The sequence below is a fragment of the Platichthys flesus genome, chromosome 3, assembly GCF_949316205.1.
Source record: "Platichthys flesus chromosome 3, fPlaFle2.1, whole genome shotgun sequence".
Classification (NCBI taxonomy): Eukaryota; Metazoa; Chordata; class Actinopteri; order Pleuronectiformes; family Pleuronectidae; genus Platichthys; species Platichthys flesus.
This window is the reverse complement of record NC_084947.1, coordinates 20171533-20198130: the sequence shown is the minus strand read 5'-3', so window position 1 is coordinate 20198130 and position 26598 is coordinate 20171533. Positions and strand designations below refer to the sequence as shown.

Genomic DNA, 26598 nt, shown 5'->3' with positions numbered 1-26598 from the left:
TTTCTGCCCATAGTCCAAGTTTCTGCCACTAGACCACTGCCTGATTATCCCAATCACACGACCTGATTAAATAACAGACAAAGAAATATTCACATTGAAGACAGAAATCAGACCTTCTCATAGTTGGAGAAGCCGCCCATGACTGCTGGGTCAACGATGCCGCTGAGCATCATGGACAGTGGGTTGATGGACAGTGAGCGATCGCAGGCTTGCTGCTGCACCAGGTTACTCAGCTTTTCATTAGCCATCTCCATTGTTTCGATGGCGTTCTCCAGAGGACTGATCTCTTCCTGTCCATCAGGAGAGTCACATAAAGAATGATGTGAGTTAGAGGAATGTTTACTATGAAAATAGAGTCTGAGCTTTGAGTCTGCCTCTTACCACTGAAACAGATTTGACTTCAAACCATTTGAGAATCCCTGGGAAGCGATAGGCAGTTATGTAAGTTGTTCTCTCAATCCACATGGTCTGTTGGGCAGAATATCAATAAAACAATAAAGGCTGACATTTTAACATCTTTAATCTTCAGGGGAGAGGTATTTGCAAACACAGGGGGGGTTTATGTTTATTTACATGTATGAGCCTCGTGCTTAAAAGTGAACTTAAAAAGTGCTCACCGCAAATTCATTGTCTGGGTCCTTTTCACCTTTCCGGAAGGGCCTGGAATACTGGAACTTGTCCACTTCATTGGTTCTGTAATAGCTGCGAGAGAACAGTGAAGAACAGCAATGAGTTAGTGGTTTGACCACAGAACTATAAATCCCAGGGTGCATTCACGAGAAAATAAATTAGCCTTTAAGTGTTCTGTTACGCACTTTAATATCTGCTCTGGAACACCCTTGTCTTTAAACTGCGGCGGCACAGTGAGAACAGGCTTGACAGTAAAGCACTGGATATCTGGGAATTTCAACTAAGGACAAGAGCAGTAATAGTGTGGATGTACAGATAGAGACAGGTCTCACTGGATCCGATTTTCTTAAATCTGTAAGTGTGAAACAAGCCCAGAGCCATGTTAGCAGCTTTGTGAGGTTAAAATTGGGCACAGCGATGCTTTGAGCTACATACTAATATCACACAGACAAAACTTAAATACTTATGTTAAGCAGTGGTACTATTTTTCATGTTCATCATCTTAGCAAAGCATATTAGGACGCTAATTAGGAAACCTCACTGCCATCCCTGGGGCCAAATTGTTAACATCGCTTAAAATATGGAATATTAAATAGCTTTTATGCGTGGCTAATTAATTAAGGATACGCTGTCCAGGGGAGTTGATGATGTTGTCTCCAGGGGGCGCTGTGCTGGTCATCCGGACTGCGATTGGGAACTGAGAGAGCAGCTTCAAGCTGAAGTCTTCAAGCCACTCGTACTCTTTGCCTCGGAAGATGAACATCTTGTTCTGCAGCGGAAACATTTCAGCTTATTTTCACTGATATATGAGAGGTACATCTGTGCAGCTTCTTGACAGGCCTGTTTTAAGTCTGACATTCTCTTGTGTCATCAAAAAGCCAATAACCTTTATCTGCATTATTGCAAATTGTCCAGAGAAATGCTTCAAAATGCCAGCTCACTGGATAAGCAAAGGCATATTGAGGTTTCTCTAAGTCTCTATTTATTGAAATACAGCAGGTGATCACTTTCTTACCCGGAGGAAGGAAGGGAATCCGAGGCCATAGTATCCTACAGCAAAGTACTCTGGCTGTGGCCGCATCGCATGCATTATGTTCTCATAGAACTGGGCTTGTTGTTTCTGTGACAGGAAACAGGGAAGATGAGCTGCATTAGTGGACATATACACTCAGTTGAAATTAGTCTTTTACTAATTACAAAAATGTTTATTAATTATGGACAAACAGGTTCATAATTAATTAATTCAAATAAAATAGCAATGTATGACGACTGCCATTTCATTTTGTTAAATCTTGGAGCACAATCATAGCAAAGACTTAAATACATAATAGATTCCAACTCCACAGAATCAGCAGAGAGAAAATAGAGAGAAATAATAGAAAATGAGACAACAGGCAAACACAAATTTATTTCTTGTCCCCTTACCAATTGTGCAGAATTCTCAGCCACTATTAATCATAGTGACCAATTTCTATAGTGCTAACAAGGCACCAACAATAAAAAACACCTCCATTGAAGATCTTTTCATGTCATTTCATACATCTGCCTTGTTTTCCGAGGCGTTTTAATGTTTTAGGGATGAAAGTCTTTTGTTTGCGTGGCTGAATTGCAGTGCGTGCGTGCATCCTCTTACCAGAAGCTGGCTGAGCTCCATGAAGTCAAACATGTGGGTCTCGTGCATCTTGGCCAGCTGCTTGCCCAGCTCAATGGCCTTCTCCCACATCTGACAAGACATGTACAAAGCTCAGTTAAAAGGAGGTAAAAAATATGAACACAAACACACAGGAGAACAAATTGAACTTTGGCACTTGGCTCTTATGGTTGTCCTCTGTGCTCACAGCTTAGAGGAGGAAACTGTTGATGTGGATGTTGCAGCCAGAGAAGAATCCTTAACACTGACACAACTAGAATGACACTCAGAGCATGCTCTCACCAAGGATCATTGGCCACTTATCACCATATTGTATACACATCGGATACATAAACCATGTACAAATATATTGTCTGCAAACTGTCCAGATTAAAGGCAGGACAAATATCCCGATATAGATGAAAGGAACAAACCAAAAGATAAAAATGCGGGTAAATTATATATCTCAAAATATCAAAGAACTAATTTGAAAATCTACCACATGAAACAATTAAAAACTGAAATGTACAGGGACATAGTGCAAATGTGTCATGGCTACTGTAAAGTAACTTGATAAAGATCACTCCCCTAAAAATAATAATTTTGATTCTGAAAACATTGATAATTATCTGCATCCAAAATAAATGGTCTGTTTTTCAACAGCAGATCACAGACAAGGCAGTGGACACTCACCTTGCCCTTGTCAAAGTAACAAATGATCTCCTGGAAGAGCCTCTCTTTCAGCTCCTGTTGGGTCCACACCCGGTCCCCATCTCGAGGGATGAGGTGAGATGCACAGGGTTTGTCAGACCACTGAGGAGGCAAATCAATTAACTTAGAATGTATCACTCACTGAACATTTGAAAAAGATGGTGATATTAGCACAGGTGAAACAACTCAAACTAGCAAAAAAAATACTGTGATGTGTTAGAGACCTCCAGTATTTCGGCGTGTAGTAGCAGAGTGTAGGATGCCTCGGTGTAGTTCTCACAGTCAAGGTGCAGATCTCTCAGCTTGTACAAGTACCTGGTCACATGAGTACATGAGTACATCATTCAGAAAAAGTTTGGCCCTGAAACCACAAACTCTGTCTCTGTATAACTCACCGGATGTAAATGTCCTCCCTCTTTTTCTCTTTGTAGAAGTTCTACAGAAAAAAATTATAAATACCTTATTTCTGAAAACTGCTTGCTGTACATGTACAAACTGCGAATATAATTCGGAGCATACCAGAACATTGACAGTGCAGCTCATTCGGTGCTCTGTACTTTCATCATGTGTGATGGTGCGGTACGCCAGGAGATTCTCCAGCAGGCTGCTGAGCAGCAGAGCCAGCTCCTCCCCCGACTGTGACAGGTATCTGTGGCGTCTGCAGTGCTCCAGTAACCTGCACATATAAACAAATGTCCTTCACAGACTAATCCTCAGCTGTAATGGGCTATTTTTATTTTATCAGTTCCCCAAAGCCTTCCTTTGAATCTGACCAGAAAACTGAAAACTTGTTTTGGCAGTTGTCTGGGACCGAAAAATTCTGTCCTCAAGAGTTTTCTATTGATTAGAGGTTGTTTACAATTCCAGTAGACCATCTTGTCCTTCTGGCTCCTTGCGGACTTTCGGAAAAAACTCAATCAGAAAACCTGCTCTGTGTTTCATAAGCAATCTTATGTGAATTTCCTTTTACACAGTATTGAAGAGGGTTTTATCGGTGTGCTGCATTACTTGAACAAGTCTGAGTAAAATTTATATTTTTGTCTTGTTGATCTGCTCCTGAGCCTTACGTTTTCTCCAGCAGGACTTTGTACTGCTCATCCCCTTGACCTCCTTCCACCTCTTGATCCAGCTTTGTTATCAGTTCATTCTCAAACTGCAAATACAAGAAGGTGATTTAAAGAAAAACACAAAAACAGCATTATAAAAACAAAGGTCTTATTTATCCAGGAGAATTGTGGCATTTCAGAGCTTTTTACCGTCTCAAATGTCCGTCCGGGGTTGAAGTTGTGCTCACACTGCATCATATCAAAGAAGATGGGGATGGTAGCTTTTCTCAGTTCAGGCTGAGGCACCAGTGTGACCGCAAGGATGGGCCCGACCATGGCTGGGATGAACTTCATTTTGTGGGGGCCTGGGGACAACAGAACCTTATCACACCAAAATATCATAGCATGATTTGAGAAGGCAATAAGCTGCATCTGCGTCATTCAACAAACACAGGCCAGATCTAATAATACAGTAAACAAAACAACAATACACTGTGAAACTGGACAATAAAAAAAATATTGTCTTGTTTTTCCACTTGGCATGTACCGAATAAACAATCCCACTAACTCTGTGATGATAGTAGCTTTATCAGATGGTGCAAAAACACTCACCGAGATTGTACCACATGTCTCTTATTTTAAACCCAAAAGTCTTCCTCATGTCTCCATATCTGTGGTAAAATGAAATTAAAGAGATGTACATTAGTTTCTGACATTACAATAATCTTTTTGATGAGCTGGGAGTTGACTCACTTGTTCAGTATCTTATTCCGCTTCTCCTGAGAGAAGGATTCCAGCTGCAGTGTCTTGTGGGTGAGGAATGCCACAGTCAAATGAAAGTAGTTATTCCAAAGCTGCGAGGGGGAAGCAGGGTTTTCAAATATTAATGACATGATTACGTCTCATAATATTGGCTTTTGATTTTGTGTTGAATAAAAAATGTGACCTCTACTCAGACGAAGGAGAGAGGAGGGAGGAGAGGCGACGCACCTGTAGTTCGAAATGTGCCTGGTCCAAGAAGTACATGTTGAGGACGTCCGAGTACTGGTCGATGGCCCTGAGGAAGACCTGCATCTGCACCAGGTTCATGATCATCCAGTCAGCCGGGAAGACGTTTCCCATGAGGTCTTTAAACATGATGAATGTCTCCATGAGAAAGTCCTGAGGGCAGAGAGGAAGCTTTACTGCAAGTGTGCACTCTCGCTTTAAAAGAACTACAATAATATCTGAAAGATAAGTAATTGAACCAAACTAAAGCCTCTTTTCCACTGGTCTAAAAACCCACTAACATCTGGCTTCTGTCTGCAATGAGAATGGATACAATCAGCATTTACTCCAGAGTCAAATGACCCTGAAATGACACAAGTTTTTAATCGGCTGCGGCTCCGATCGGCAGTGATGGAAACAACCGGGTGAACATGCTAATTTGACAGCGAGGAGAAAGCTCCTCAGTTTTTGGTGCATTGGGGATGTTGAACATGGTGCACTGGGGGGAGAAGACTGAAAGGCAAGCATCTCTGCTGTTAATGGGAATGAATTTAATCGCCTTTTTTAACGCGTTAACCTACATTTAAAAAACCTGGTGTATACGAGGCCTAAGCAAATCCACAACATGTCAGGCACACACAATGCTCCTTAATGGAAGCCTTACAGACATCTTCATCATGTCACCCCAATCCACTGAGTGAAATATCTGTAATCAATATTCTCTTAAGGAGCAGTAAGCGACATTGGTGGTTTAATGCCTGTTATTGATGAGATCTTTCAGCGGGAGCTGTAGGCAACAGGGGAGCAACAGCGACACTTACTATGATATCCTGTCTCGTCTTGAAGGTGCTGATGTAGTGGGCGTAATGCATGTCATCCATTTGCTTCAGGATGGCGGTCATGCAGGCGAGATAGTGACCCTGCCAAAGAGAGGTCCACAATCACTCACACAGTAAAATATCAGTTAAAATAAAATTCACCCCAGCACGTTCTTTGTTGCTTTTGGTGTATTGTTTTAGGGGATTTCACAGTCATTAATTCTATGATAAAGGCTGAGGTTGCAATCGTCAAGGATTTGTTTCAACTCCAACATCACACTGGGTCTTACAATGAGAAGGGACGACCTGTCCATGCTGATGACTGTGCGATTAACCCTGCGAAGAAGCCGCTCCATTATCAGCTGAACGTGCCCTCTGGTTGGACCCTGCAAAGACAGAGAGCGCCTCAGGTACAGTTGAAACATGGTGGCACAGATATTAAAGGACCCGATTCAGCCAAATTACAAAACCCCCTATTTTACTCCTTTATTTTTAGTGCTGGCTTTATTTGCCAAGGTCAGTATATACAGTGGAGGGGAATGGGATTTCTTTTGTGATGGTCTGAGATCTGACAAAAATACAGCAACCTGCTTCCTACAAAGACTGTCCCAATTACTATAGATAACCCTAGTTCTTCAGGTGAAATGGAAACAAACAAATTACAAAAAATGTAAACTACAACCATTTAAATAATTGATTATTAAAAATGTCATCATCTACATGACAACGCACCATATTATCTAGACTATGGCGACCTGTGACTGTTTCATTATGAAAAGAAATACGGCAGCAGTTGTAAGCCTCCGCCAGCCAGTGCAGTTTCCGTCTCCATACATTTTATTTCCAGATTCATATCAGGTCATTATGACCTTAACCTTTGCCACTGAATTCTAATCGGTTCATCAGTTCAAGTTGAACAAATTCCCTCAAGGCAGTCTGATCACATTCAAGAGGCCCAATCATGTTTTGTGAGGCCACCGTGACCTTGTCTTTTACTGAAATACTGTGTTCACAAGATAAAACGTGTTTTGAGAGGTCACAGTGACCTTTGACCATCAAATTTACATCAGGTCATCAATGAGTCCAAGTGAAGTGAATTGTGCCAGATGTGATTAAATATATCATATTCATTGGAACGTGAGGTCACCGTGATTTTAACGCTTCCCCTTTCGCATCAAAATCTAATCAGTTAGTCGTTGAGTGCAAGTTAATATTGGTGCAAAAATGTAAAAAGATTACTAAATGAGAGATATAGCATTCACTAGGCTAAAAATTTGCTTTGACCACAAAATCTAACTCAGGGCATTCTTGAGTCCAAGTAAATAATTGTGCTGAGGAAAGTCCATTTGGGCATTCCTGAAATATTCTATTCACAATCACGTGAGGTAATCTGACCTTGATCATTTGACCTTCATACTTAAATCAGTTCATCTTTGAGTCAAAGTGAAATGTTTAAGAAAAGATTCCCTCCGGCCACAGGCTGTCGTGGAGGCATAACACATTTGTTTACACATCTCATTGTAACAAATTAGATCTCCGTGTTTTGCTCAGTTGCTGCATTGTATAGCTGTGTGCAGGGCTATTCGCAGAGTACAATTATAGAGTTGTTACTGTCAACATAGTCTGACCTCATATTGTGTGCGCAACTGCAAGTGGCAGGCAATGCACCCGAGAGCTTGTCTTCCAAACCTTACTCTGTATGTACCTATCACTGGTTGCATGTGAGTGACGTTCGTGCGGAACGGCAGAGCACCCTCTAATTAGTGTACTTGATGAGGACTTTCCCTGAGCTAAATTACAGTAAGGTAAATGTCTTTGGGTTTTGACTGACAAAAGTTTTTAATTGGAATTTTTTTAAGTAAGGTCTCCTCTCGAGATTCAATGCCTTCATCGTATTGTGGTGGTGAAAACAGATGAAAACCCGCGTAAATAATACAAAAATAAGTTGGAAGGGGCTAAACAGTGCAGCCCAGAAGTTTTCTCACCCCTCCTGGGGAGACCCAGTGAAGCTCCCAGGCATGATAGGATATGTCATTTGAAAGGGACAGCTCTCTGGATCTGCCTAAGGAATTCCTTTCAGCTGAACGTGCCTTAAAAACCTCTATATAGATGCCAGAATCACCTTAACTGGCTCCTTTCCATAATAACCTGCGGCTTTGCTCACATTAGTTTATCTCTGCCAACTTGTGCATGAAACCCATTTTTCTGATTTGCATCAAAAACCTCAATGGGATTTTTCTCCCCCTGTAATTTGAGTGTAATGAACCTTTAAAGTTATTATCTTTGCGTGTCTGAAAGTGAATTTGTTCTCCTCACCACGTCCTTGCGGTCCAGGTTGTCCAACACTGTGCTGAGCAGCTGGACGCAGGCCTCGTGGTCGGGTTTACACGAGTGGTCGTCCAGCTGCCCACTTAGCTGGTCAGTGACAAGTGGCAGGAGTACATCTCGACAATCTGCCGCAAAGGAGTGGAGAAGAAAAAGAAAAAACAGAGCTTGTTGGATCAAACATCACATTTTCTGTTAATGGAGCTGACCTGACAAACAGGTACGTAGGTGTAGCAACGCATTGTTCCCTCCATCTTGTATGAAATGTCATTATGTGGTTTTTGAGCCTCGAGGACTCCTACCTGGCTGCCTGAAAAGGTCACTCTCCACCATTTTACACATGCAGCCCAGCTTCTGACGCACGAGCTGCGAGTCTGGAATGCTCTCGATGAACTTTGCTAGGAGAACGCTGTTTAAGAAAATGAAAGAAAGGAGCCAAAAGAGCAGCGGGACATGTATTAATGTTATTCACATTTCACATCTGCTAATTATTTTCATAGAGGACTAATGAGCAACAAACATTATGGGTTAACTCTACGGCGTCAAGAAAGGAGAAGCATGACCCCTTAACTCTAAAAAGAATATGATCATTTGCACTGAGGCAGGCAATTATCATTTCCTGCTGTGCAAACCCTCTCAAGACTTACCTGAGCTCCACGGGATCAAACGCAGACTGGATGTCATTAATGATGCTGGGAAGGTATTTTAATATTGCCCCCTGAAAAAACAAAGATTCAGGTTTCATCAGGCTGGAGCTTAGTGATGTTGTTTATTCTCTTGTAAACAAGCTTTTCTTCGACTTACAGAAGCTGCCAATGGGGAGCCTACACTCATACTGCAGTTAATTTGTAAAACTTTTCAATAATTTGTCCATAAAACAGTGCCACAGATTTTCACAGCTTGACTGATGAAGTCCATGAAATGTTTATGCAGCACTGAAAGATGATGAGACTGAAGATTAAAGCATCTTTATAGTGTCTGACTGAGCCGCAATTTAGTCTTATTCTCAAGACTAAAACAAAAAAGACAATTTAGTGAAATGTTTATCACATAAATTACAAGAATCAAACAAATAACAGACATAAGCAGTTCTTGGAAACACTAACTACTCAGCTGTGATTCAGTTTACCTTTATCTTCACTCCCTCATCAAGAGGTCTGTCCATGAGGGTGTTGAAAGACAAGAAAAGGGTGCGAATGGAGTTGAGGAAAGCATCCCCATCTTCACTGTTCCCATAGAATCTGAGAATCAAGGGCAGGATTTGCATCACAAGAAGCAAGCCTTCGAATATGAGAGTGCTAAGCGGATTCTTTTTTTCTTTTATGGCAATGTCTCTTGATACCTGAGATAGAGGACCCGGGACTGTACAATAAACCTGAAGAGGTATTTTAGAGCTTTGAGTGCCATGTAGAGCCTCTCGGTCAGGGCAGGCAACTCGGCATGGCTCACGTAGTAGTTAAGCACCTTAGTTAGCTTCCTGAAAAGGTAAATGAGTCAAGTATTAAGGTCCTCTGTTAATTTCTGGCGTGGGTTGAGAAGAAGAGCAAATGGAGTACTAAAAATAAACAGCATGCAGGGGCATAAGCCATCAAAGGTGGAAAAGATAGGGGAGACTCACATGTAAGCCAAAGTGGCACTGAAGTGCTTGTTGATGTAGGTTTCCAAGACTGGATTGAAGTGCTGGAATTTGATGTCTCCAATAAGTGTGATTATAAATACCTGGTAATAAAAAAAGAGAAGGAAACAAAATGAGAAACTGGTGTAAGTTGACACATGTACAGAACTCTATATTACTTGTTCCAGATGTTTCTTATCTAAAATACCTAGGATGATATCTTATTCACGTATTTCATGTTCATGTATTCGTAGTAAAACCTTAACATGTAGGAAATGCATGATGTAAGCCTGTAATACCGTTTAAAATTCTAATCTTTACAAAGTCTGTGTCACATAAAGATTATTATTCTTATTCCAAAGAAGTCACGTATGAGTACTTTGAATCTTCTGCTGTTGCCATGGTAATCAACTTCCAAATAGTATTTCAATGTTGCATGTTTCATTTATAAATAATATCACATATGCATTGCCCAACATACCTCAATTGCCAATGAAATGAGAAACAGCAATTCAACATTATTCATTATACATCTACAGGAATTATTATTAGTTGTTCGCAGACATGGACATTTTTAATCTACGTGATAGCTTTGTGAGGTGCAGTTGTGATCATCTAACGTTACAAGCACTTACACAAAACACTCACATGCTTACAAGCTGTAACAGTGCAAGAGAGGAGTCAACAAACTGTAGGAAAAAAAATTACAACACCTAGAAAGTTAAAATAAAACTGGCATATGTGAAATCTATAAGTTTGGCATTTCAGTGAAAAATTGTAGGCAAGCCGCCTTACAACTTCAAAAGTGCTGCAAGCTAACAAAGTAAAATAACATTCAGGTCAGTTGTAATGTGTTGTTCAACCATGTACAAAGCCAAATGTGGTTTAAGAGGTGGCTACTGATGTTTTCATTTATTTTTGTCGTTAGTGCTGATGCAATTATTTCTCAAAAATGTGTCATGATCATTTATTTAAATGTAGTGTTAATGAATGGCTTTTTCAGAACAAAAGTCATGGCTGATATGATGTACGAAGATTGTACCTGTCACAGCTGTAAATGACTGTATGTATACTTATAATGGTGTTTTCTTTTTAACAATTGTTCCCACTATGCACACATTTTTGTCAATGCAGGAGACCTATCAACATCTGGCAAAGGGACTGACGAAGAAGAATAGCCTTTAATTTACATTTGTAGGAATGCTTATTAATTGTCCCAATTAAAGAATTCAATAAAATATTAGTAAAATATTTTCTCATATGTTTTTGTGGCACAATTCAGTTTCATATCCCTGTGACCCTTTAGACAAATGTTATGACCCTTTGTGGGGTTGTGTCTTGCCGTCCTGTCATGGACACGTGTGCATTGCATAATAAAATTGATCACACAATGGCTTCATCACAAACTAACCAATGCATTGAAGACCAGGTGGTCATAGGTGTCCTTCTCTGAGGTCTCCATCATTATGTTGAACAGGGCATCCAGAGTGTCCTGGAGAAACTGTGGACAAAACAGAAGCATGTCACATAACTCCCATTATAGAAGACATTTTACATAATTTATTAAATCGATCAGAATGTTATCTAAGCTGTTTTCACACATGAATTCTGGAGAATCGCCGCAAAATTAGGTATGGACTTTCATAGGAGTTTACCATTCACACACAAACAACAGAGCAGGATATTTACCACTCTGTGTCACATTCATAACAACATTCATAACAACAAAATCTCCAGAGCGCTGCAGGCGGAAGCAGGACTCTAAGACTGAATGCCTCTGCAGAGATCACATGTTTACAGCCTTGCCCCTTATCGCCAAAAGCTCTTTTGACCCAGCGTGGCATCTGTCTTCTATGTGTACGGCTCTGTCTTTTCACCTCGAGATATTTGTTTTGTTTTTCTGCATCTGTCACATTAGAGATAAATCATTAACACACCCACTTTCTCAATGTGAATCCTAAGGTTTTTTTTTACCAGAGTTTTACTAGTGGTGCTGGCAAGAAAAATTCCAAAGAAAGTCTGGTCTTTTAATTAGACATTTGTGTTCTTGCATACAGCCCCTCCATAGAATTTCCGGTGATTTCCGGAGTTGAGTGCATGTCTGAAAGCAGCTGCAGTATTTGTGAAACAATGGTAACTCACTTTCACTATCTCCCCACCCTCGACCTCCATCAGTCTCTGAAGAATCTGGTCCAGATCTCCGGGGTTAGACCTCCAGTTTAACAGGCCGAGAAGATCCACTGGGAAAATAACAATAATCCACAATCAGAATAAATTCAGCAGTAGCAACAGCTCATGTGCTACAACATCAGGTAAAGATAATTGGGTTAACAGCTGATTAGATTCGCGTCAATCAACTGTCCATACATCAGCAAAATATTTGCAACACAGATGAGCCTAAATAATTTAAAATATGATCTGAGGGGAGGAAACAATGAGAACAGTGCACCTCAATCCGCTGCTGTAGAATTAGTTTCATTTCTTAAAAACTGTGACATGACATCTTTTAATTATCTCAGAGTTATGCGGGCAAAACAGAAACGTTCCCTGCAGTACCGTTCTGGGTGAGTTTAGTGGAGCAGGTGAGTGATGCAATCTGGAAGCTGTCTTTAGTCACAGGAATGACTACTGAATGGTGGAACTGCTTCCCCGTCTGCTTCTCCTTCTCCCCCACTTCATGCCAGGTCGCCGGCAGAGTAAGATAGACCTTTGCATCCTCAGCCTTTTTCACATCAACCTGAGAAATTCATAAAACAGGCAATGAATCATGAAGCATATTGATCAATGGAGATCTAATGTCATATTTATTGACTGTGGAGGGGATTCATGGATAATCTCTCTGCCAACTGTCAGCTTTTCAAGACATATTTTTTGTGTAATTAGATAAAAGCAATAAATAATATCCTGTTTATTTTAAAGATAGATGCAATGAGATACACTTCATACAAGATGAGAAATAAAAAAACAGCACCTTATAGACGATGAGTTCATGTATGCCGTCTTTTAGCGTGGTCCCATCTCCTCTCATGAGACGCACGAACGCCATTCCAAAGGGCTTCTCCGATTTGTCTCTAGCTGAGGGATGCACAGAAACATGACAGACAGGAGCAGATTCACCAACAGTCACTCCGGCTGTATTTAACACAGTGACAGGTTTACATGTGGGTGTTTGCCATACAAATAAGTCACAGTGACTCACAGTCCTGGGAAGACCTGTGTCGAAACATCACCCTGAGGTGACAGCGGCACACGTCTTCAATGGGAATTGTGACCTTGCAGGGGAGGGGGACAAATGAAGGAGAGTGTGAATACAGGATTATAAAGTGGAAGAAATGTTATCTGGTGGGAGATTTGTATGAGTATCACATTCTGAGCCAGTATCCTCCCCAGAAGATTATTTCATTATATTGAGCCACAGTAAATCCATTTAAAGAACTAATTAGAGAACGTAAGATATCGTGTTGGAAGTGCAGAGTTGCACATGTGGGTCCTTGACATGAGCCTCACCTTCACAGTTTCATTCCAGCAAGGCTGCTTCACCTGGTAGTATATGACGGACTTGTACTCTGTGATACCATCATAACCGGCCCCAGGAAATATGGCTTTCTACAGATGTTGAAGGACAGAGATTTAACGACATGATAGGAACATCAATTCGCTTCTCATTGGAAATCAGAAAAGTACCACAGTCACAGAAGTGCAAGATAATGATCCAAAAATGAGTCATATAACCTTTAAGAATAAGAATCGACTGTATATGAAGATGGATGACGTGTCTTCACTTCCTCCCAGTATCCAGAAATGAAGCACAATTATCCCTAATAAGAATGCTGCCATATAATACAGTTGAAGCCAGAGTCTGTGCTGTAATAATCAGGGGTACGGAGAAGCTTTAGCAAATTTCCATCAATAATCACAAGCTCAACCAATCCTGTGTGTATGTGTATGATCGACAACCATGCATCTCGGTGAGGATGTACCGAGCTAATTGCTACCATTAGTAGGCTAACATGCTTACATTGAAAATGCTGATATACCGATGTTTACCAGATATAATGTTTTACATGATTACGTTTAGTGCCAGTTAGCATGTTAGCATTTGCTGATAAGCTCTTTATAACATTGTGAGTCAACGTATCAAACAAACTGAAATTTTGATCTGATGAAAGTGCAAATTTAAATGTTAGAAACTCATTCTTGTAATAATTCACCCAGTGTGGCATATCCGTCTGTATAAAATCTGATCCTAAATTTGTTAGGAGTTAACTTAAAACAAACAATGTAAACCTTGTGGAAGAGCTAGAGGAAAGGTCAGGGATCAATATAGTCAGTTGGATTTATCCTCTGAAGACAATGAATGTTGGTACAACATTTAGTAGAAATCCATCCAGGGGTAAAGCGGTTGATATGCTAATCCATTGTTCATGCAGCTAACAAGGCTGAAACACTACAATATTTAAAGCAAAACTATAAGAATTGCTATGAAAAGATGCAATCAAAGTCACATAAAACTTGATTAGAAAATGATTTGTTGAATTTACTCGTCTGTTTTACCTCCATGGGATTGCCTTCATCATCGTGCACAGTTAGTATGACCTCTACGTTTTTCGGGGTCTTTTTTTTGCCTCGGTCAAACTCTCCCTGCAGCAGGGTTACGTAAATATCATTCCTCACATTACCTAGAGGAAGTAGAACAGATGATTAGGTGGATGCGCTGGCAATTTACGAGCCCTTCTTGCTTTTGTGCAAGCAAGTAAAAAGGACACAAACATGGCACATGCACAGCAGACTTTGATCCACCTGGGAGGATGATTTCTGGAAAGCCCATTTTCCTGACGATAGCCGTGCTGCGGTCCACAAAGTGGGGGTAGTCCTTTCTGACCTGGGCGAGATCCCCGGGGAGGAGTTTCAGGGTCACAAACAGCCCTGCCAGGGAACACGGAAGGAAATTCAATGAGGCAGACGCCGCAAGCATACACCCAACAGACCCCTCACACATCAATTATTTTCCTCAAAACAAAAGGGTCAATTTGGAGTGACCCTCCCGAATCACAGGGGGACACACTGTCAGAGAGCACTTCATTTTACCCTGGCCTTTGTGATTGACCTCCCGCGTGGCAATGACTTTGTTGAAGACAGCAGTGAGCGGCTCATTCTCTCCTATGACTCGGGATGGCATGAGCGGAGACATGATGAGTTGCCTCTGACGGATGTAGGTTTCCATCGCTATCCTGAGTGAGAGGCATCGGGAGAATAAGAACAATCAGATGACAGCATCTCTGACAGGTGACAAACACACGGACGGAGGAGCAGCAAAAAGGCAAAGTTAAGAGGTCTGGATCTCTTGACAAGCTGTACCATTTCTCTTTCCTCACACCCCAGTGACTACTACAGAACTGACTAACACAGTGTACTGGTGCTATACTGACTTTATTAAGCACAAGACTGCATGTGAATGTCTATAAACAACTTAATTACCAGTTGAAATATATCAGAGTTATGTTAAGATATTTCCTCTTACGCGTCTCTGATGCAATTGTCAAATAGAGTGTAATTTGTCAATCCACAGTTCATGTCCTGTCATCAGTCGATGCTTTCTTGTTTCTTTACTGCATAATTCAGATATATGAGTGCAATAATATCTTCAGCTGCTTTCAATGTGCACTGAAGTTCAAACATTTTCCTGATGTTTTTCCAGAGGGTATGTTTGTGAGAACACAAATGTCTCAGTCAGTTACTCCACACATATCACAGAATTTTCCTGCCAGACCTCCGGAAAAACGTAAAGAGAATGTAAGAGTGAGCCCATGTGAGAACCCAGCAGGAGCATTTCCAAAAAACTCTCATAAAGTGAGTGGCCATGGTTGATGACATATCTAACCTAAAAAAAACGTGAATACAAATATTCCAGGATGAAAAAGAAATGCCAGACACATAGAAGACATAGACAAAGATGTCAAATCTGAAAGACAATGAGATTTGAGAGGTTTTGATGAGAAGGGCCGACGCTGTTGTGGATGTGCTGTAAACAAAAACACTGTGCTTTCCACAGTAGTGATTAGATGTCATGTCCTGTTTTCTGATTTGATGTGGGTGTGTGAACACTGTGCAACAGATTTCTTCCTTCTACCTTTGTTCTACAATGAATGTTACAGAAATGCTCCTGTTGTAATCTGAATTACACAATTTTCCAATGAACTCATGGTAACGGAGAGGCTCTTTTAGAAAATGCTCATGCAAAACATTTTGCACAACTGTTCTAAACCTTTTAATCTCATCAACCTTGTAGAATCACAACAAATCAGCAGGCATGATAATGGCGGTGAGAGGCTTCGCTTTGATCTAAATGCTAATGTAAGCATGCTTAGATGATGACGACGTTACAAAGATATGATATTTACCATGGTCAGCATTGCAATACAGTGTGTTAGCATGTAGATAAGCACATACAGAGAGGAATATGTTAATGTTAATGGAATCTAAACTCATGTGTCAAGGCTGGGGAGCTTAACAAGCTGTTCTGTGTGTTCTGAAAGGAACACACTTAGACGAGTGGCAGTGACTGAAGAATAGAAAAGACCTTACAATAATCCTCCAGACATTCAATGAGTCCTTTTTTGTCTGTAGCACTTCAAGAAGACAGTGAACTGTGACACAGTGTGCAGAGATAAATGGAGAATAAACCTCGGTAAAATTTGGTTCAGATGTCAGGAAACAGTTGAGATATTTTTAGGGGCTCTTCCAAACAGGATCCCTGAATTGAGTATTATCTCCCTCATACCCCCACTGTGCTGATGCTATGGGAACACGGCCTTGAAGCCTGCATTTGAGAACACTCTGTATTGTAAAAAGTTTTTTTTTTATTTAGATATCTGCACTTGAAATGCATATTATGCACGGATAATATTATTTTCCAATTTTTGGTGCTGAATTGTGTTGCTTTACAAAACATGGCAGAGCCTGTTAACAGCAGGAGTGTGACAGCATCAAAAGACTCACTGCTGAAATGGGATGAAGTGCTGTTTGTCCTCATCGTCGGTTTTGCCATGGGCGACATCTGTAATGTCCATCACTGCAAACACAGAGACATTAGGAGCATCACAGTGTGGCCAAAGACTCAAGGGTAAACAAACCTTTCAGAGGAAATACAGTCTTTAGTTGTTGCCAAAACAACAGTAAAATGGGAATTCGCTGGATTTGACAAAAGTTAATTAGCTTTTAGTTCTGCTGGGAAAGTTCTGTTTGTTCTACTTTTGAAACAGGAGCCGAGCCAAGCCATGGATCTCACTCACCTGTTGCCTGGCAAGCCAGACTGCCGCCACAATGCGACAGATTGAGGGCTCCTGATCTCCAGCTTGCAAAATGCCTCAGAGTTGTTCATTCTATCCAGCTCTTTTCCCAAACAGTTTAATTTTGTTCTGGCTAAAAACAATTTGACTTCTGTGTTAAACATTCTTTGTGACTCTGGTTTCAGTCCATTTGCTCCAACACCCGAGGAAACCGTTCCTCATAAAACCCACTAATCATCTGGCCAAAAACAAAGACCATTGCTAAACCAATTTCCAGCCACTCTCTTTGCCAAGGCAGAGCGAAAAATTTTCCGGGGCAGAAAGCTGGTGTTACTGTTTCATTTAGCACACGGATCCCTTATTTTTTATACCTCAACAGAACAGTTAAAGCAATTGAGTAGACTTTCATATTCCTTAAGCAAAAACTGGGACAGTAGAAAAGCAGCTCACCGGCCACACCAAACGGCCTCCTCAGTCCACTGGTGTGTTTCTTGCCCTCTTTCAGCTCCATGCTGCCCACTCTGATGATCTGACACACCAGGAACAGTCGCTGCCTCATTAAGTCGCTGCTGCTCAGGTCCTTGATGCAATGAAACAAAAAGTTAATTTATTATGGGATGTTAACTTATAAGATGGATACAAAAGGCAGTGGACTGTGTCTATGGCCGTACTACTGTGTTTTAGTTTGAAAATGGCATTTTTCTCTCTAAACAAGTGATTTGCCTCCTAATCACTTTTAATCCCTTTCCATACAAACATGCTTGAAACTGCATATTACATGACCACTAACAAACACTGGGCATGTGCACCATAGCGCTTTCAAACTTCTCTGTTTTAGCGGCTCTAAAAACTAGTGTGGATGCAGGCGTATCAATAGCAGAGTGGCTGTCTTTTCAAATGAAATAGTTTGGCTGTAGCATGTATCACTAGCCTGTCATTATGTGCCTTCACAGGGATGGAGCTGCAGACCAGATGGCAAATATTGCAGGGTGAAAGAATGCAGGGAAACTCTCTCTGACATATCACCTCTCCAACATCTTAATGCATTTGTTTTTCTGGACGCTTTTTCAAGTCAAGGAGTCTATTGTGCTTCGAGGAAGCATATCTAACCATAAAATTACAGCTCCTTGCCTTGATTAATGTGCTTTCATTACACTCTGAACCACTCATTCCCAGTGGCACACATGCAGGATAAAACAATGACATGTTTACGGGGCAACGGCTGCCTGTGTCATTAACATAAACGGCAGCATTATAACTGGGGCAAATGTATTACAATTTCCAAAGATGTGCCGTGAGTGTGAGCCGTTCACTGGAAACCTTTAGTAAATTAGGAAGAATCCAGGAGTAAATTGTCGTCTTTGTCATAGATTCCAGGCAGCGTGTGGATTGTTTCAATCCAGAGAGGAGGGAACACAGTCAGTGGGATTCAGTTACCGTGAATAGCGCTGGCAGGTTGTTGAGTTTTTCAATTTCTTTGGGCATCCCCATACTGTCCCAGCGCACCAGGAAGTTCTCACTGCATGAATTGAAATAAGAGTCACAGTTAGAAATCACATTATCTGAGGTATCAGGAGAAATAGAAAATAGAAAAGTCACTAACGTGAAAACTCTGCAGGGTGTAAGCAGTTTTATCAGAAATACAATGTAAAGAGTCAAAAACATTTGCTAGGGTCTATTGATTCTTATAGACATTTCTCATATTAGATATTTTTGACATGATAAATACAGAGGTAATAGATGAAATGCCTGACTAAGACACACAATCATGAGAAATGCTTATTTATTATCTAGGTATCAATTAGACGTGTTATGTTTCTAACCAATTTGAAATTTCAGATTGTCTGTTGTGATGACTGCCCCTTCAGGGAGGTCAAAGGTCATCTTACAAACAGCACGCAGAATGAAAGCTGGAGTTTGAGATATCAATTAATGAATGACACATGCATGTCCTTGTCAAAGGAGTGTACACAAAGCAAAATCTCTCTGCATTTTGCGGCGCAAAAAAGTTTTATCTCTGCACTGGCCCACTAACAAAGGTGCATTTAACGTCAACCCAAATGAGTGGTTGGCAAGATGTAAGGAGGGGAGCAGCAGTGGGCTCCTGTGGGCTATACAACTATGAGTATGTTGCAGTCTATAGTGGAAAAACTTGGAAACCATCCAAGGAAAAGTTTCTGATGCTCAAGATAAAAAAGAATCTTGGTGAACAGTGATCAATGGCGCGGACAAACCCGGATTATTACTGGTTGGAGAGCACTGTTTGTGTAATTACTCACACTGCCAGAAGAGGGAGATAACAGTTTAACATTCAAAAGACTTAGTTTGTAATCGATTTGACATCTTATTAAAAGAATTCTGTTCTTGTTATCATTTCTAATATTTATGCTTGCACCAATTATACAACGATTGGAACAGACACACTACTTTTCTACTACAGCAGGAAGGGGAAGAGAAAGCTTATTATTATTCTTCATTCCCTTCCTCATAGTATAACTTCTCATTATTCAGAAATGTTCACCTTGTCATGATAAGTAACTAAGTAAGAATACTACCAATTATGGTAGTAGTTTTCAAAAGTAGTCTTCAACCCTTCCTAATCACCCATCTGGTAGACGTCAGCATCACATTATGATAAATTCTGTCGTTCAAAGTTTTCATTTCGTCTGCATCATGCTGGAATAAACATAACTTTTCCATGTCACATAACATAGTGTAAAGATGTTCTGCTTGCTGGCTTCAAAAATGGAAATCTGTGCCCTGCAACTCCTCAGGGAGTTTAATTGTTATTGTAACAAAAACCTTTTATAACAGTGAATTGCACGACTTGCTGGTTGCATATAAAAACTCCACTTACAAATTTAATGAACCAAAAAGACAAGTAGCCTTGGCCTGATGCTTAATTGTAGAATTAAAAGTGAGTAGCAAACCTGATGAATTCAGACTGGTCAGGGTCATACAGAGACATGAGCAGCTCAGCGTCCTCTCCAATGTTGCATACAAAGTTCTTCAGGTTCATGAGCAGACTGTAGGTGTGCACTGTACTGAACAGAGTCTGACGCCTCATTTCCAGGTTTTGTTGCCGCGTCTGCATGAAAAAAAGGCCCCAGGCAGTGCAAGGACATAGATATGAGTTGAAACTGACAGACACTGTGGAGTAAAGAAAGTGATCCGTAACAAAACAATTAGAATCATGCCTTCTCTTCTTGTATCCTGTCATCAACGCTACGGGATGCAGTCTCGTGGGCCCGGAACAGACTGACCGTACTGGTCCAGTCAGGATCCAGCGTGTTCCCTGCATCATCTCGCACCACCAGGTCCAGCCCCAGAATCCTGAGCAGCACAGGGTGGTAGACCGCATCAAACAAGTTTGCAGAGAGAATCTCAGAGTTATGACCCAAGCACATAAAACTTCACAATGGTGTTTATGTCAGAAGGCATTTCATTGCAGTACAAGAAGGCAGCAGGACTCATACCGGTTTCCATAATCAATCTTTGCTGTTACTTTCTTTTTCAGCTCTACAAGGTCATCCTTGGGCAGTGTTCCTGACACTATCTGAGATCGATATTCGATGAGGCTGTAGGCCATCTGCTGAACACCGCGGAACAGTGTTGTCTTGTTCGCCTGTCAGATAAAACAGGAATATGCTTAAAGCAATAGAGCCATCAGAGAAATGAAACAAAACAAAAATGATTAAAAGTGATGAGAATCAGGAAGGAGAGGCATGTGGATAATAGAAACAAGAGAGGATACTAAAAGAGAGCCAGCCTACACATACCACAAAGAGCTTGTGCCATATCTGGGACCATTCTCTTAGAGTAGCTCCAAGTTCCAGGACCAGGGGTAAATCTGCTGGAACAATTATTTCCTGCTGGCTACCAGCCACGAGGAGAGAAGAATAAGACTTTGTAAAAAAGTAGCTCATCACTCATAGATCATGTCATATAACTTGGACAGACACAAGTGCAGTTCTATGCATGATAAATAGTCGGATGGTTTCTCTACACAGCCAAGTAATGCATTACAGAATCTACACTTTCGAAAATTACAACTGCACTGCCATGTTATTAGTAGCAAGGCAGGGTACATCAAAAGTCAAAGCAGATAATCATCAGGATGATATGTTTACTGATATGTGATCTCACCCTATTCCCTCAACCGTAGCCTCCTTTAAGTGGATGTAGGAAGCCGGGAAAATACCCTGAGGAAACAAAGAGGTAATGTCAGAGTGTGTGTGTATGAGTTTGTGTATGTGAACAAATATAAGTAACAGTGTTGAATATAAGATAACACGGAGCTAATTAAACCCTTACCCTCTGTGATTTCTTGCGTAGCGTGTAGCCCCTATACCAGCCTGAGGAAATACAAATTAATAGAGAAACATACAACAGTGAGGGGGGGTGATGAAAATCCAACCTGTCAGGAGGACAATGTGATTAACTAATTTATATTATTACGTACTGCATATTAAGCACTGGTGCTAGTTTAACATTTTACCTAAGTTCCCAGAGTCATATTGCATGGAAGACGGATGTGTCGAGCGATGTGTCCGGGCGTGTTGTGCGTTCAGCTTCACTCACCTTCCAATTTCTCAAGTATGTGCACCGTGTCCCCGACCTGAAGACACAGCTCCTGCTCACCACTGGGAGCATAATTGTAGATTGCTGAAGGACAAAGCAGGGCCGTCTCATTATGAGTGGAAAACAAAACATTCAGAAACGTACTGAAGTTTGACAAGTTTTTGTTCCTCCTTAAGGTCCAGTGGATAAGAAAAAAAACTCTGAATCCCCTTTTCAATCACTCACAGAGGAGAAAGTACATTTTTTTTTAAAGTTTTGGATCAGAGGTAATTGCAGTCTCCCCCTGGAAACGGAAAATGATTCACCCTCCCCAGCGCAGAACTCGGACGTGCAGGCAACGAGGATCTTGATCTTTGATTTATTCCTCATCGGACAGCAAGGGTGTGTGTGTTTGTGCAGGAGGACTGTGTGACTCAAACCTCTAAAGCATTTTGATGATTCTTAATTGAAACGGATGCCCGAGGCTGTGTTTAACGTTCCAGTAAATGTACTGTTCTGGAGCAGGTACCCTCAGTGTCAACAGTGAGGGGAAGAGCTAAAAAAAGGTGATGGTATCACACTCGTACAGCTGTGGCCTTTAGTAACACTCTGCATGATTTGTTTCAGCCAAATGGCCCACTTGCAAGAAGACCTGCTTTTCCCTAATTTTAGTTATTAACAGCTTTCATTGACACACCTCCTGTCATTCATTTGTCTCTAACCAAGACATGTAAGGGAGAGATCACACAAACACACACATGCAAAACCCAGACAGACATTGCAAAAGAGACACCTTGCCAAACAACACTGTAGCTAAGGTCTAGTCACGACTTGAAGGAGCTGCAATAGCATGCAGCCACTCATACTCATGGCAAGATAGAGGAACTATGAAGAGAGCTCTGCCCTGACTTGCATGGTGATAATGCTTCTTGCTGGAGGCAAGATTTCACAGCACGCTTCAACTGGCTCAGCTTATCACACCTCCGTCTGAATACCAAAACTTGACAATACATTGAATGCCACTGCCCTTCCCGCACCATGACTTCCTCCTCAACGATATATTTCTCTAGCTTCCCCAAAAAAACAATTTGCACAGACAGACATCACCGTAAAAATCAGATTTTAAGCTCAAATGGGCTCTTAAAGTACTTGGTTTGGCCCATGTTGGATATGTTTAAAGCCTCACCTGTACAGGTTCCTGTAAAAGATTGTTGAGGCCCTTTACCACTGGTCCAAAATCCACTAACACTCAAAGACATCTGGCTTTTAGAAAAAGAGTAAATCGCCTTAAATTATATTTTCTTTACTTCCTCTCTTATTCCCTTAAGTATTGCTTCTGAATACACAAACCCCACTATAAAGACATTTGTTTTGGTCCCATAGTATCAACATATTGTGTTGTTGAATTTAATAGAAGTCACCGGGTCCGGAACACATAGTTTCACCAGTCAGAGCAATATTGAATGAAACGTGCACTGAAGAAATTACATCTTCCTCTGGTCATGCTGAGAGTGACAATGGTCCAATTCACAAACTTGACACAGTGTGACAACAGCATGGCAATACACCAATGACTGGAAACCAGTTGAGCGCGTTGTGATACCACACTGGGCCTAGGCAGCACCGCTCATCTGGTACAACTCTGAGACACACTATCTCCGTCTTCAACTTGAAATACTGACGGCAGAGCTGTTGTTGTGAATTCCGATAAAGCCCCTATCTGCTCAGGTTTAACTTAATGTGCATACTAATGGTGAATCCAAATCGGCCTGATTCACTCTGAATGATTTATCACATAAGTGGATTTGATTAAATTAAAGTATTTAAGAAACACCGCGGCTGAGCTGTTTGAGCAGCTGCTGGCAGCTCATCAACATCAACACAATTCAATGACAGACTATTGTTCTCATCACTCACTGAATGTGAAAAGCAAAACCTAAACAAATATTACAAGTGGTGACTATGATAGAAAGCAGACACACAAAAGTGGAAATGGTACAAACTACAAGAATCAACGCTGAAACATAGAGATGTTCAAATACCAGAACCAGCATCGGACATGACGCCCCCAAAAATGTAAGTGTTCGGCGAAAATGCAAATATCTCCTGTTAGGTGCCTTCGAAGTATATTAGTTCCATCCACAAATCACTACTACGCTTTTCCGAGATAACTGTACTGCCACTGACAAGTCCTGATTTCAGAGTAGCAAAAGAGAAGTGATTTCCAGTAGTGTAGTATTAGCCAGAGCAGCTATTTGATCATATTTGACGCTGGAAAGTCCCACAAATAAAACTGCAACGTGTACCATATTACAACACTAGCAAAAGGCAATAATCACTCACTTCCATAAAAGGTCACTAGCATTACAAAGTTAAAATATTTCATGTAAGTTGTAATTTTCTCAAATCGACTGGTATGAGATCGGTACTGAGTATCGACTCCAGCTATCAGGAAGAGAATAATGGTACTAGAATATCTCTACTTGAACATACAACTGTAGAGAAAGATGGGAACACTTAATTCATTCTGATTATCAGGTGAAAAACCTTCAGTCTATAACCTGAAGGAAGCTAGAAGCTGATTGGTCACTTTATAACCATATCCTTATACAAGGTGTTGAGATCAGACACATAATATTCACAGACATGTTCTTCTCACTGCAAACATTTAACGCAGGCAAAGTATCCATTCTACCTGTGTTAACGTAGAGTAACTGAATAAAGATTACCTTCCGCCAAAATACTTATGCTGATTCACAAAATCCAGATCATTGTCAGATTATTGGAATTGCACCAAATGTTACCAGTTCATTCCGATATTAGCACATGCCAGATTTTTTCCCATGGAGATCTCTGTATTTTTGTTGAAAATTTGACATATCACTTATAAAACACTTCCTGTCTATATAGGTGAAAAATAAATTGCCTGGACATCACCCTTAATAGAATCTGCTCTGAAACTTCATGCCCATACCCAACCCTTCCAGTAAGGTTTAATACAATTGGTTTAGTAGTTTTTGTGTAACTCTGGTAACAGTCAGACAAACCGCAAATAAAAACATAACCTCACAAAAGCCATGCAACAGCAACACAAACAAACTTAAACTCTATAATTTTCTATGTACCGAAGAATTACAAAAAGAAAATCGTTTAACAGACTAAACTAACAAACTAAAAATCCCAATTGAAAACACTGTATTACACTTCACACCAAATGGAGACAGGTATTAAATAAAACCTGATTAGAGCTATGAATATGTTCAGGTCCTCAGCTATTTCAGTGAAGTTTAGCTCATATCTTATAAAACCTGTGTATCAGTGCGTATTAGATGACTAATTTCAAAGGCTAAGAAAAGTATGGAGATGTATGGTATCTCTACAAGAATCATAAGGTAAAAAGCAAGTCTATTAATGTTGGTTTTTGAGCAAATTCTCCTCAGGCACGACATTTAAAAAAGAAAGCCTTTCACCTCCTCTCCACTGTCTAGACAGCGAGAATGATCTGTAGCTCTTAAAACAGAGCTCCAGCTGATAAGACCAGTGTGGGCTCAGATTTAAATTCTGTTTAAAACCCTGCTTCAACTGAAGGATAATGTGTGTTATCTAAACGGGAAGAAGTTCCAGGGTCCTTAAAGAATTAAAATAATTATTCTGAAATTAAGTTTTAAAAAGGTGAGTGACAAACAATCTGGTCAGTGTCATCAAATCTGTTGACTGAGATCAAGGTCAACACTAATCATCATCTGCTATCAGGTCTGATATCCAATATGAGCTATCAAGGATGTGAAGATTTGGACCAATGGGGCTTTAGATTTTTTTTTTCACGCCCATGCAGATTGTAACAGAGATCGAATTACAGTTGCTTTCATTTTAAGGAAACTCATTTACTATTCACTGCATAATTTCCCCACATGGAAGTTGTGGTTGAGCAATTGTAACACAGTTCCCACGACACTGTGGACGAGCAAGATTCAGTCTTCGTGACTGGAATGGTTTGCATGATGGCTCCCTGCAGAAAACCTGTGGTTATTATAGGAGGCAGCAGCACTGCTTGTTAAGTATTACAATACTACCAAGGCTTTCTAATCATAACAGTACAGTACAATATATATACAATATTACCCAAGTAAACCCCATGAATAATTTGAACAATTACATATCACAGGTCCTCTTCCACTCAGACATGTCTTTTTCGTATTCACTTATCATATTCCCAGAGAATATAATGCAGAATGATGTTTGTGCAAGGGTTGACAGTGGGAGCTCGTCTTCACCTTCATCTGCTGAAAGGACAGCGTCTCGCTGCACACACTCTAAATCTGAGCTTATATGATGTTTATGTGGGAGGAGGATTTATGACATCGTAACTAGTTCTGTAGCCAATCAGGGTCCAACTGAAACATGCAGAAACCTGATATCTCCAGCGCACCCACACTGACACTCCACATTTCAGAGTAGAAGGAGAATCCAAAGATTTTTGATTTTTTTAAATGAGGGCAAAGAAACAGGTGGGAATTTTGAAAAGGCTAAATACAGCACATTATTTAACATTATCTGTAAAGTTGTAAGACTAAAGATACAGGTTTTGGAAAAGGGATGAAAATCGATACAACAAGACCAAATATGTGTCTTTTTTTATTCCACACATTTTTTGTCCTTATGAAGACCTGGCACTTACATTAAGGTTCAGTGTGTAAGATTTAGGTGAAAGGGATCTATTGGCAGAAATGTGTGTAATGATCTGAATTATACGCCTTGTGGTTTTCTTTACCCTAGAATGTTCCCTATTAAATACTTTAAACATACATCTAAAGAGGGTCCTCTCTACAGAGGCAATCATGTTTTTTGCAGTTGTCCAAACTTGAAAACTTGAAAAGCGCTTTATAGTTTTAATGACAACTGAAGACTACCAGAGGAGTAGAAACACTCTTTCATGTTTGGAAGGGGAGGATGAGGTGAGTGGTATTCAGCTGCAAAATACAAATCC

The 26598-nt window shown here is 40.6% G+C and overlaps 1 protein-coding gene across 1 annotated transcript in view; it reads right to left on the bottom strand.

The window, feature by feature from the left end:
* dock5 (dedicator of cytokinesis 5) overlaps positions 1-26598 on the bottom strand; it is a 34103-nt gene that overhangs the window by 4871 nt on the left and 2634 nt on the right. Inside the window, exons 2-44 of the mRNA XM_062384052.1 lie at positions 21633-21716; positions 21366-21406; positions 21198-21253; positions 20831-20927; positions 20528-20676; positions 20249-20384; positions 19982-20139; positions 18489-18570; positions 17502-17631; positions 16762-16834; positions 14851-14993; positions 14563-14688; positions 14317-14441; positions 13270-13368; positions 12962-13034; positions 12734-12837; positions 12319-12499; positions 11905-12002; positions 11174-11263; positions 9766-9866; positions 9490-9624; positions 9277-9388; positions 8795-8865; positions 8450-8556; positions 8139-8275; positions 6113-6208; positions 5826-5924; positions 5008-5178; positions 4771-4871; positions 4630-4688; positions 4228-4382; positions 4039-4124; positions 3491-3647; positions 3367-3407; positions 3196-3286; positions 2954-3073; positions 2264-2353; positions 1646-1750; positions 1258-1399; positions 816-897; positions 618-702; positions 382-468; positions 114-290 (exon numbers count right to left, since the gene is read on the bottom strand). Of these exons, the coding sequence (XP_062240036.1) occupies positions 114-290; positions 382-468; positions 618-702; positions 816-897; positions 1258-1399; positions 1646-1750; positions 2264-2353; positions 2954-3073; positions 3196-3286; positions 3367-3407; positions 3491-3647; positions 4039-4124; positions 4228-4382; positions 4630-4688; positions 4771-4871; positions 5008-5178; positions 5826-5924; positions 6113-6208; positions 8139-8275; positions 8450-8556; positions 8795-8865; positions 9277-9388; positions 9490-9624; positions 9766-9866; positions 11174-11263; positions 11905-12002; positions 12319-12499; positions 12734-12837; positions 12962-13034; positions 13270-13368; positions 14317-14441; positions 14563-14688; positions 14851-14993; positions 16762-16834; positions 17502-17631; positions 18489-18570; positions 19982-20139; positions 20249-20384; positions 20528-20676; positions 20831-20927; positions 21198-21253; positions 21366-21406; positions 21633-21716 (4652 nt within the window). The remainder of the gene's footprint in view (positions 1-113; positions 291-381; positions 469-617; positions 703-815; positions 898-1257; positions 1400-1645; positions 1751-2263; positions 2354-2953; positions 3074-3195; positions 3287-3366; positions 3408-3490; positions 3648-4038; positions 4125-4227; positions 4383-4629; positions 4689-4770; positions 4872-5007; positions 5179-5825; positions 5925-6112; positions 6209-8138; positions 8276-8449; positions 8557-8794; positions 8866-9276; positions 9389-9489; positions 9625-9765; positions 9867-11173; positions 11264-11904; positions 12003-12318; positions 12500-12733; positions 12838-12961; positions 13035-13269; positions 13369-14316; positions 14442-14562; positions 14689-14850; positions 14994-16761; positions 16835-17501; positions 17632-18488; positions 18571-19981; positions 20140-20248; positions 20385-20527; positions 20677-20830; positions 20928-21197; positions 21254-21365; positions 21407-21632; positions 21717-26598) is intronic.